Genomic DNA, 12,700 nt, shown 5'->3' with positions numbered 1-12,700 from the left:
AATCAGGTCATTATTAAATTACGGACAGTATTATTAATCACCTAAAGCAATATCTATTTTCTTTTTACAATTGTCTACAAAACTAACCATCATTATATAATGACTTGCCCAATTACTCTAACTTGCCAAATTTACCCTATTAACCAAGTTAAGCCTTTAAATTCCACTTTAAGCTGAATACTTGTGTCTTTAAAAAATATCCAGTAAAATTATATGTACTGTCATCATGGCAAAGATAAAATAAATGAGGTAAAAACTATTATGTTTAGAAATGTGTTAAAAAAGAACTTTTTTCTGTTAAACAGACACTGGGTGACAAAATATACGGGGACAGCAAATAATTCTGACTTCAACTGTAAATACAGAGTTATTCTCTGGCATCCATGCATCTTTTTAACACTGTTCCTCAACTCATTATCGTCCACAGGTGGCACAGGCTCCATTCAAAAACGGGCAAAAAGGAAAAAGAGCGTGGGGAGCTTCAGTTGTCTGTCCAGTTTACGCGACACAACCTGACGGCCAGCATGTATGACCTCTCCATGAAAGACAAGCCTCGCTCTGCTTTCGACAAGCTCCGAGAACGTATGCGAGCTAAGAAGCGACCCGCTGAAGAAGACTCCTCTTCAGCTATTGTTCCTGGAGGATACGGAGCACTGGCGCGCATGCGGGGGCGACTGCCGAGCGATGGGGGCGGCGAGGAAGACTACGAGGACGATGAAGGAGGGGAGGCCCGCAGGAGTAAGATGAGAAGTTTTTTCCTGCGTGGGAGATTGAGAAAGTCTTCAGATACGCGCTCCAGCACGTCACTGGGCTCCGAAAGCAGCGAGTCTTCATCGCGTGGCGGCAGCCTGAGCCCTACAGCGGGCATAAGTGTGGTGGTCTCTGATCTTTCCAACTCGCCCAGTAACAGCAGCAATCTGACTGCAGACAACAGTCCAGGTATGCACAGTGGAGTGTGTTTTTAAAAAGATTTTCTAGATTCAGGTCTATTTGAGCTCAGTTAGTATAAAAATGTCATTCAAGTTTATCTGTATAGTGCTTTTCAAATTAATTATTGTTTCAAAGCAACTTTACAAAAGGTGCAAATTATTGCATTACAATTAACATCAGAAAAATTTAAGTTATTAGATACTATTTAATTTTTTATATTTTAACTAACTTTAATCAACTAGTAATTAATTACCAATAGCTTTTAACAGTTAAATTCTTTTAAATGAAAAGGATAGTTTGCCCAAAAAAGAATACCTATTCACTGTGTACTCTGTGTACTCTGTGTACTCTCCCTTAAGGGGTTTCAAATCTTTGATTTCTATCTTCTGTTGAACACAAAAGATGATATTTTGAAGAATGCTGAAAACCAGTAACCAATGACGTCCATGGTAGGAAAAACCAATACCATATAAGTCAATGGTTAAAGGTTTTCAGCATTGATATCTTTTACTGTATTCAACAGAATGAAAATCATAAAGGATTGAAAAGTAAATTTTTAGTAAAATAATGACAGAATTTTCATTTTTGGGTGAACTATCCTTTTAAGTTCTACTTATCAATATTGAAATCGTCTATTAGGATTCTCTTTTGCAGATTCGATAGATATAAAAGCTAATTTTTTCCAGTGAAAATAAAGCTGTTGAATAGTGGTGACTTGGAGTGGTAACCTGCCCTAATTTACTTTAACTTTAATTTTTTTACGTAATTTAAGTTGAAATAAATTAGGGCAGGCTACCACCTGCTTTATTAAGCTATATATACACACACATTTATTTGTATGTGTTTGTATTGTATATTGCTGTGAATGGGTTAAATGTGATGACTGTAGCACAGGTTATGATACTAAGACAAATTTCCCTCAGCTGGGACAATAAAAGTTTTTACTTTTAAGCAAAAGTTTTTACTTACCTAAAATACTTTAACTTACCTCATTAATGTTAAAATATTATTTTATTTATTCAGTTAACATTTATTTTTTGACAGTAGGATGACAGAAAATGAAGTGGTAGAGAGAGGGGGATGGGGTGAGGAAAGGTTTACTAGCTGGGATCAGAACGACTGGGCTATGTTAAAATACATAATATTATTTCAATAATTTTTTTGCAGAAAATTTAGTTTTTTACACACACTGTGCAAAAAGTAATTAAAGGAAATTAGTTCCTTTTACTTAAATATAATCAAAGTTCATTGCAATTAATGAAGAAGCTGCAGGAATTTAAAATCTGAGAGTATTATACTGAACTGCTTTGAATGTGTAAGCAGAATAAATGTTGAAATTTTGTTGTTCGGTTATGCTGGACTTTAAACAGCCTGTTGATTGAGGATTGCTAATGTTTTTTTACAAAAGTTTTACAGTGCAGTTTTTTTAAGTTATAGCCATTTTACAAATTTTTTTTAAACATCCGTTTTCAGTGATGTGATTAAAAGTGGTCAGCTGAGATGCAGTACGGTGTCTACCTGGTATAAAGATCTTTTTTGACCACTAGTGTTTGGATTTGGACCTTTTTCTATAAATTTAGCAGTCTACAGTATAGCGTTCCTAGAGTTTTCACTGTGTGACACATGAGTATAATTGCACAAACAGACACATATAAAGTGGCATATGAGTGAACAAAATAAAAAAGGCAACTACAGTTTTGTTCATAATTCATGCGTACAACGCAGCAAAGTATGAAAACTTTGTTTTGGTGCACTCTCTCATAACACTTACCAAAACAATCACATGTTAGGCCAGTAGGTGGAGTGTAGGATATCAGATGCACTTTTATCTACCTCTGGAAGACATGCATCTTAATACCTGGTGTATTTTCCCTTATTTCACATTGCTGCAGGGTCTTTTTTAAAACTCTTTCTGGTAAAGTTTATATTTCTTTAAAGCTAAACTTTTCAAAAAGTCTGTCATGATTGGTCAACTGCTGAGAGCTGATTGGAAATGTAATGCTCTTACTGGACATCTTATCTGTGGGTGTCATTATTGGAAGCTCATCGAATTTTTTACAAATGGGTCTCTTCAACATATCAAAATCACTTACCCAATTGTTTTTTAAGGGCCAAAGCAGCCAAGAGGCATACATAATGGAAATGTGTAACATAACTTTTGTAAAGGATTAAGTTCAGGCTATGCTTTCTTTGTTATTAACACAGTTGAACAAACAGCCTTTCAAATTATACTACACTTTTGAAATTTGAAACATTGCATTTTAGAGAATAATTGTCTGTCAGAGAGATTTACTCCATTTTGCAGATCAATCAAATCAACATATATCACATAATAAGAAAAAGGTACAGTAATAAATGAAGTGTTTCCTTTAACAAAAATAATAAAATAACTTTAACCTTACAGAAAAAAAATCCTCATTGACTTCAATTATAAGTAGCAGGAACAAAATTATTTAAACTTACCCCTTTCTTAATCTTCGTATAAGTAATCTGTTACAATAAAGCAAAATTTAGGTTATGAGTGCTATCAAACTTTAGTTCTACTGGACCCTAAAATCCCTTAGAAGTTGACATGAAATGGAAATTTCCTCTTTTCTAAATGTATTTTTTATTGTAATGGATGTGATTTGTTAATTTATTTCATTTATATTTGTATCGCTTCATTTTATTTAAAAAAAAATAAAATAAATAATTGAACTCACAATTTCAACATCTTAATCTTTGGTGAAATCATAGATGTCATTCTGGTGGTGTATGCCTGACTCCAATCATTTATTCAGCTTAAAAGCTATTGCGTGCTCACAGTTGACTGCAGATTTGTCTCATTCAGATTTGCCTCCATCTAATCACAACTGATAAATCGAACCAAATCCATGTCCTTTTTTTTCTGCAATCTTATCTTAACTTTTTCTTGCAAGTTAAATAAACCAAACTAACTCTCACTTGCACTCTCTCCTTCAGAACACACAGTCGCTCCTTCGCCACAGGTTTCTCCCGTCAGACATGTGATGTATGACATCAGCTTACCAGTGCCTCATTCTATGATGTCAGACAACGACACCCCTATCCTGCTTCCTTCAGTGTGTGTGAACGGGAACCCTGTGGAAACGTCTCCACTCACTCACCACCCACCGACACTTGTACTACAGCATCCTCAACAAGAGTCAACCAAACCAATAACTCAGTCAGGTCAACCCCAGGCAACCAAGCTGCCAGCAAAGCCAGAGAAATCCCAAGAGTCAAAGCCAAGGCCCGAACCCCGGCTCCCAGCCCTCGGGGTGCTTCAAAAAGGCTCCCTTTCACTCTCCCTGCAAAACCTCTCTCGCCAAGGGAAAGAAAAGCAGAATGGTGGCCCCGTGGATGGACGACGCTGGTCCTTCGATAAACCTGGCGAGGAAGAAAAAGCCGCCATTGTTGCAGCACTAGAGCATGCTGGGAGAGTTACAGATGAGCCTGTGAATGAAACCGTGATACGTGCTGGAGAGACAGAGACTCAGGGCAAGAAAAGGAGGGGCCTGTTTTCACATGGGAAAGGTGATTCAGCTGGTAAAGGACCAATCACGAGTAAAGAGGAAACAGAACATGCTCAACCACTTGTGGAAGTCAAACACAAAGGATGGTTCAGCTCCAAGGACTCGCACAGTAAACCCAGGTAAACCTTTTTTGCTTTGTTTGTTACAAATGATGAGTAGAAGCATGTGTGTGTACTTGTTTATGGGTTTTATATATAAAATTTGTATAATGATATGTGTTTGACCTAGGTATTACAGTGTTGAGGTGGTACATGAGGACATTCCTTGTGTCCTTAATAGTTAAACTGTGTAAAATGAGGCTTAAGTGTATTTTTTAACCTTCAGATTGTGCCACTTGTTCCTTTGAGGTTCGGGTTTAGGGTTATGATTAAGGTTAAAGCGTTTGTTACTGTACAAATTAAATTTCACCTATGAAAAATCCTCATAAATCACACTCACAGTCTGTGTGTGTAATCCTGTGAGTGTAAACATCATGCCATGTAGTCATAGATTTAGTTTTAGCATCTGCATTGCAGAGAGAGGTGCTGCCTGGAAACCAGAACTCTTGAGTACTTCTTGAGTCCCCCCCCCCTCTCTCTCTCTCTCTCTCTCTCTCTCTCTCCATCTTTCCTTCTCACATGTTCTTCCTCAAAACCAAGTTTGCATTTCTCAATTTTCATCGACGAGTGCTATTTTTGCATTGCAGACAGATGGACCTGAAATAGTGTGTAGGAGTGTTTGTGTTGGCTATGAATGGGAGGAGTCAATCAGTTTAATTCTGTCACTGACCTAAACCAGTGTAACTGCATTCCTGCTTCTGTTGTAGGTGTGTATGCTGTCCATTGTTTGGTAAATATTTTCTCTTTTTTTCTCGGGTGGCGGTAAATCACACTCTGTTCTTTATTTTCAGTGTTTTGGTTTGGGTTTTTATAAAGCAGGGATATGCCTTTTCATGCTGTGTCAACAAAAATGTGCGCACACATGCTTATGAACGCACATCAGTCCCTTTGGGTTTAGCAGTTGCGAAAATTAGTGCAAATTCAACAAATCTTGCATTAATTGTGAGAGCTTGCAGTTATGTCACGTTTTTAAACATAAACTTGATGGGGGGGAAAGGAAAGCAGTATTAGCTAATTAATATCTGTGAATTTCAGACTTGTCAAATGATTTTCATGTTGAAGTTTCCTGCTGATGTCTTGGAGCAAATTCCACAGTGAGCATCATTACTTCGTATTTACTCTTGAAGTGAGATTATTGTGAAGAGAGCAGCACTACAAATTAAATCTGCACATTTGATACTTGTGCAAAGACGTCAATGACACTTTATTTTAAGTTCTGCTAGTTAATAAAATGGGCCAATACAGCTTTAGTTATATGAAATTAAATTCAGCTTTGCTTTCATTGTACATTCTCAGAAATAAAGGTACAAGAGCTGTCACTAGTGTGTTACCTTTTCGAAAGGTACACATTTGTACTTAAAGGGTCTATATTGGTACCTCAGAAGTATATATTAGTAACTAAAAAAATTTAAGAGGTACAATTTTGTACTTGGGTACTAATATGTATCCCTGAGGTATTAATATGGACCTTTTAGGTTCAAATGTATACCTTTTAAACAGGTACCACCCAAGTGACCGCTCTTGTACCTTTATTTCTAAAAGTGTACAAAGTACAATACAGAACAACAATACATTGTATAATACACTATCTGGCAAAAGTGTTGTCTTTTATCCCAGTTGTAACAGCAACAAATAATAACTTGACTTCTTGTTGATCATTTGGAAAAGTGGCAGATTTTTCTGATGAATCTTCAGTTGAACTGCATCCCAATTATTACGAATACTGCAAAAGTCCTATTGGAACCTGCATGGACCCAAGATTCTCACAGAAACCAGTCAAGTTTGGTTAAGGAAAAATCATGGTTTGGGGTTACATTCAGTATGAGGGCAAGCGAGAGATCTGCAGAGTGGTTGGCAACATCAACAGCATTACAAACCACAGGAGAGAGCAAATTCCTTAGCAGGATAGCACTGCTTCTCATACTTCAGCCTCCACGTCAAAGTTCCTGAAAGCAAAGAAGTTCTGGGTGCTCCAGGATTGGCCAGCCCAGTCACCAGACATGAACATTATTGAGCATGTTTGGGGTAAGATAAAGAAGGAGACATTGAAAATGAATACAAAGAATCTTGATGAACTCTGGGACACCTGCAAGAATGCTTTCTTTGTCAATCCAGATGACTTTATTAAGTTATTTGAGTCACTGCAGAGATGTATGGTTGCAGTCGTCCAAGCTCATAGGAGTCATGCACAATATTAATTCTTTTTCCACTTTATATTTTATAGTGTACATTATTTCTGCTAAGTGACTAGACTTTTGTCTAAGCAAAGTCAGACCTTACTGTCCCAAGTAAGTAATTAAAATTATTTAACAGATTAATAATTTGGTATTTGGTAATTATTTGGTAAAATTATTCGTTTATGAAGGCCTTTATCCTTCATATAAAACACTTCTTATACCAAATTATCTACTACAAGTCAAGTTATTATTTATTGTTGTTTGTCAGGTAGTGTATATCGTGATGTCTGAAAATTTGTTTATTGAAATTAACTTAAGGAAGGAAGGACACTTTTGGCAGAATTTAGTTGCTTCCATTTATTGGAAAGCAATAAAGAGATAACAATATGCTTTATGCTACAAATATATTGACTCGCATACTGGCCTACATGTCTCCAGTGTGTCTGAAGACCTTGATTAGCTGGTTCAGGAATTTGTTCAGTCTTGAAGCTAAACTAAAGGGCAGTGGCTCTTTAGAACAGGTTTTGTCACCCCTACAATTAGGTAATGGTTATAATATTTACAAGTGGCTGTGCCACTGCTATAAATGGCAAATTACTCTAAATTTGAAGGGAAACATTTAAGAGAATGTGAGTAGTACATAAATCACCAAAATGTATAAAATTATTGTAGAGATTTTGAATATTAAAATGTAAAATTCTTACAATATTGTACAAAATATTTACAGGTTAATGCACTTCTGTTATTGACATTCATTTACTAAAAGATTTATAGTAGAAATAATTGCAAAACAACAATACAATAGCAGTGCCATTAATTGGGTAAAAAAAATTATTGAAACTCTGATTGGAGTGAGATCAACACATTAACACACAAAGACCTGAAAGAGAATTTATTCTGCTGATCAAATTCTTATTCACCCACGAAATGCCCCATAACAGACTAAACGTTTAAGACTAATGACCTATTAAATGAATACAGATTAAGCCTTGACCTATCATAAAAACAGTTTTCTTTTAAAAATCACAGTTTACACTGCAGTTTAGCTTACAACTATGGTTAATCTTTTCCTAAGAAACTGACTTGTGTTGTGGTTGTATTAACTCTGTGACATCCAATTTAAATGATTTCATAGAAATGGCATTAAAGTTCAGCTACTGTAACATGTCAAAAACCCCAACCAATCACATGCTCTTACAGTATGTTTACTTGCTTCAAGCAAAAAAGTGATTTAGTTTTAGTTTGTCTGAAGTTAACTATGTGGGCAATATCATCCGTTTATAAAAATCTTGTGCTTGAGTTTGTTTGCTTGTGCCTTTATGTGTTTATTTTTCTTCTTTCTTCAACATGTCTTATGGCCTTTTCAAACTCAGGGGTTCTATGTTTATTGAAGTTATGCAGCTGTGGACAGACAGTTTGTTCAAAATACTGTCATGTGTCATAATGCTTGCTACTTTGAACAATGTTTAATACAGTACAAAATAATAATTCCAAATTGCAATTGCATTCTGAGACCTTTTAATCACTAGATTTATACTACAAAATTTATTGTATTTAATGTCATTAAGATCACATCTTGAAAAAAAAAAGTCCAACGAATAAACACTGAAAATTGTTTTGAAACATGATGCAGTATTTTGAGAACAACTACTAAAGTTTATTGGATATTTTTTCGAGTTTATAATAGCATGTTGCACAGTTTATATGTATATGCACTGCTGTGGGTCATTAGTCACTCCTTTCTGAGGGATTTCTCATTTAGATGGTGAAGGTCACTGGTCGCATGGCTCTTGGCTATCGTCGTTGCACACTATTATTGGGTTTAATGGAGGCTGCGTTAACTAATGTGCTGTATATACCTTCCTTTCACAGCCCACTGGTGTCTCCTCAGTCAGACTCCAGTGCCAATACAAGCTCTTCCATCGTACCCTTGAACTTTAATGCTCCTTCACAGAATATGACTGACAAAAACACCGCTACCTTTACTCCACCCTCACCTTTTTATGAAGCCAATCCCATCCTCCCACTTGCACAGCAGAATAATATCTTTCAAGAGCTTCATTCTGATGCTCCTTTAACTCCTGATGTACCCTCTCTTTTTAGCTCACAGGTTGATGGCAATGCCACCCCAGATTTGCTAAGGGTTGGAAACAAGCAAGGACCTTCCAAAATGGAAATCTCAGTTGATCCTTTAATTTCTCCCTTGGAGGGACAGACAGAAAATGATGACTTTGAGGATTTCGCTAAGGACAGATTAAAGCCCTTGGAAGAGATGGCTAAAACAAATAGTTTGGTTACCCTCCCAGCTCTCTTAATAAAAACAAATAACCAAGAGCCTTTGAGTGCTTTGGGTTGCCTAATGAGATCGCATACAAATTACCTAACTGATTTAGGGGGAAATGCTTTAGCAAGCACTGTTGATGAATCAACTGCAGACACACCTCAAATTTCAAGAAGCAATGTAAATAGTGTTTGTTCTAGTTCTAACAAGCCTGACCTCACTAATCATGGGGCATATGGGTTTGCAGAATATATAAATGTGTCTGAAATCTCTTTACCAGAGAATTCGAGTTTAGAGTTTTCTGAACTAAATACGTTTGCATGCCCTTTTCCTGCACTGCCAGCCTGCTCCAAGAATGAAGACAATGCTGATGTGTCAATTTTTGAAAACCCCTCAAAGATGGCTGTAACCTCTCAAGATGCCAAATCAGATGTCAGACAATTATCATTATCAGAAGAAGCAGACGCTCTTGACCTTCTTCCTAGTATCTGCATTGGATTCTCAGATGGTGGTCCTGAATCATTACAGAGACCTGAAGCCTTGAAGGATGTTGAGTCTGTGACAATCCATGAGGAGGATCTTGTGCTGTCCTCTAAGGGCAACAACTCAGGTGACACACTGGAACAGTCTACCATGACATCTGATTCTGTAGGTGGAGTCCCAGACCAGCCATGTATTGAGCCCTGTCAGACTGACATTATTACAGGTAATATAATCAAATCCGATGAAGAATTTTGGAGATCAGGTGGCTCACTCATTCAAAACATAGTGAAAATTGGAAAGTCCCAAGCTGAAGCCACTGAGGCTTCTAGAAACCATGTTCAATCAGCACAGAGTTTCCTAGTTTCAACTACTTTGCTTGTGGATAAAGCTGAGATAAAAGATGCAGTAATGAACACCATAATACAGAATGAATCAAGAGAGGATCTCTTCAAGGGTGTCAGTCATAACTATTCTGAAATTAAAGACTCTGTTCCTGAGAACCTACCCAATGGCATTTCCTTTCCAGTACTCTTAAAAACCATGTCTAATGGCATGCAGGAAAACAAAGAGAGTGTGAGTGAACGACCAATCAGTCCATTCAAGAATCATTTAACAGGTACTCTACTAAGCAGCATCAGTGAAGAGCCAGAAATAATGTATTCTAATGAACAGACACTTCCTGTAGAACATAACCATTCAACCGGTGCAATTAAAACAGGGAGAAATGAAGATACAGCAGACAAAAACTCTTTAGTGCTTTCACCTGGTAGTGTGCTTCTTCACAGCCTGTATAAGTGTGCAGATTCAGATCAGTACCTTACCTGTGTATCTCAGCAAGATTCAATTTCCTCTAACTTAGAACTCACCCAGGAAGTGAAAACCAAACATCTTTTGCCTGCAGAAGACACTTCCAAAATTGAGTCCTTTCCAAGCAATATCCTTCATGATTTTGCCACAATAAAACATGACACGTCTGTAAAGGCCATAACAAAAGTAGTTGCTGAGCAAAATCAGGTTATAGCAGAAAAAATTAAACCTTCTCAAGAAGCCTTGCCAAAAAAAGAATGTCGTCAGGATGTTTCCCAGAATAATTACTTATTGGATCTCCTGCCTGAAACGCATACCATTACACCAATGTCAGACCCTTCACACAGTTGTTCATCTGAGAACACAACATCAGAGTTTATAAAGCCAGAATTTGATGAATCAATGGTACAGTCAGTTCCTTCAGATAATTACGATTTTCCTAAAGATACGTCGTCAATTGTTGTTACCTCCGAAATGATAGCAGAACTTGAGGCTCAACTTGCACCATTAGATACAGACACATGTCTCACTGACCATTGTAAAACCTGTCCAACCAAAGTAGGTGATTTTCAAAGAGTGCAAGAAGATGAATTCTTTAACGTTGGGACCACATCAAATGACATTGTGCTGGCTGAATCTAATCCATTTATGTCAGATTATGTACCTGAGCAAACCTCCAGTATTACACAGGACCTTGTCAAAACTGATGCTGACCTGAAGAACATCTTTTTATCCCAAGCAACTGAAATTCATCTTTGTAATGTAAATTTTAAATCTGCAGAAACTCACAGTGGGACAGAACTACATCCTAAACCAGTAGAAAGTCTCGACAGAAACACTGATTTGTGGACAACCCCAGTTGTGCAACAATCTGCGACACCTGACTTATTTTCAGTGAACTGGCCCACTTTACCCCAGTCATCAGCACCTTCCCCCTTCGACCAGCCAACTCTGGCCTCAAGGCATTCTCCTAACCTTAACTTTATATCATCTTTGTTCGACCTTTCACCTGTAGCTTCTTCGACACCACATGTAGCAGTAGACACTTTCCCCTTTCCCATAAATCCTCCAACCTCAGCCGAGTCATTGCAACATCCAGAACTTGCTGGTTCTCATCCTACAATGCAGCCTGTAAATTCTACATCATGCAATCCTTTTCTTCAGGATAAATCAGATATATTCCGTCATAAGAGCAGGTGAGGTCTCATAGCTTTGTTGTAATTGTCCTTGGGCACTAAGGTTAAATACTCATGTTTCTGATCTTGCACTAATGGGCACTTCTGAAGAACTTTTGAGCTCTACAGTCACTTTCATTCTTCTTTGTCACATATTCAGTGATGTTAAATGGTAAAATCAGTAATTACCAAAACTGGTATTCCACCTTCCTATAGATATTTGCTATGCACCAGTGTGGAAATTTTGGCCAGTGTTAGAAACTAAAAATTATATTAAGGTCATCCAACTAGGAATAATGTAGGGTTCTATCAAGGTTTCTTTGTGTTAAAAGTGTAGGGTTCTATGACAGTTGGCTGTTTATTTTTTGGTTTAAAAGGATTACAGATTATAATTATGCCTTGTCTCCACTGAGCGGTATGATACCGTTTAATATAGTATAGTATACTATAGTATAGTATAGTATAGTATAGTATAGTACACTATGGTTTGAAACAGGTCACCTTGATCAGACTTGGGTTGTCACTGACAAAAGTGTTCTTGCTTGGTCGATGTGGTGTTCACCAGAAATTTGTGAAGAAGGTTATTCTTGCTCAAAAAAGAAAGCCATGAAGACCTTTTACATAATGTGTGTTTTATACACTCAGGTCATTTAAAAAAAAGTGTAGATGTGTGGCAAGTGTCCACAAATCGAGTGAAGAAGCTGCACCCTTCGTGCTTTCCACACATTTAGAAGTGACGTTAATGGCCCTGTAGGACAACGCTTATGTGAGCGATCGAACAATGCAGTCCTCTGTAGCACACCCTTGTGTTGTCTGTAATAGTTATGTCCCTGTACTAAAATTTAAAAAATGTCAATTTTCTGCTAACATTTAAGCACAGCTGAGCGCGTTCTTAAACACCGCTTATTTGCTATTGCGTTCACCAGTGGTCAACAGAAATGACAGTGATTGGCCATAAAGGTCATCTGTTCACTGCTCTTCACTGAGTGCAAACACAAATACAGGGACACTGAAGCGTTTTAAAGCTGCGAAGATCAGCGGATTGCTCATCTGTGTTTGTACTCGGTGAACATCGGTGAAGTGTAGTTAACTGATTACCTTCATGGCCAATCACAGTAATTTTTGTTGAGCACTGGTAAACACTATGGCAAATCAGCGCTGTTTAAGAATGAACAACTGTTGTTTGTGTGCAGGAAATTGACTTTTTTATTTCAGT

The 12,700-nt window shown here is 37.2% G+C and overlaps 1 protein-coding gene across 7 annotated transcripts in view; it reads left to right on the top strand.

Moving 5' to 3' along the window:
• rab11fip5a (RAB11 family interacting protein 5a (class I)) overlaps positions 1 to 12,700 on the top strand; it is a 63,092-nt gene that overhangs the window by 37,028 nt on the left and 13,364 nt on the right. The window contains exons 2-6 of one of the 7 annotated variants that reach the window (XR_012389219.1): positions 428 to 939; positions 3,892 to 4,582; positions 5,269 to 5,291; positions 5,597 to 5,655; positions 8,611 to 11,505. Coding sequence is in view for 4 of the 7 variants with exons in the window: in XM_009307211.4 (XP_009305486.1) it covers positions 428 to 939; positions 3,892 to 4,582; positions 8,611 to 11,505 (4,098 nt within the window). In the remaining 3 variants the exon portion in view is untranslated. Of the gene's footprint in view, positions 1 to 427; positions 940 to 3,891; positions 4,583 to 5,148; positions 5,292 to 5,596; positions 5,656 to 8,610; positions 11,506 to 12,700 lie in introns of those variants that run through there. The other 6 variants (XR_012389218.1, XR_012389220.1, XM_009307211.4 and 3 more) reach the window with 6 other exon arrangements.

This window comes from Danio rerio, chromosome 13, assembly GCF_049306965.1.
Source record: "Danio rerio strain Tuebingen ecotype United States chromosome 13, GRCz12tu, whole genome shotgun sequence".
Classification (NCBI taxonomy): Eukaryota; Metazoa; Chordata; class Actinopteri; order Cypriniformes; family Danionidae; genus Danio; species Danio rerio.
Note: the sequence above shows the minus strand (reverse complement) of the source record. Positions and strands in the feature narration are given on the sequence as shown.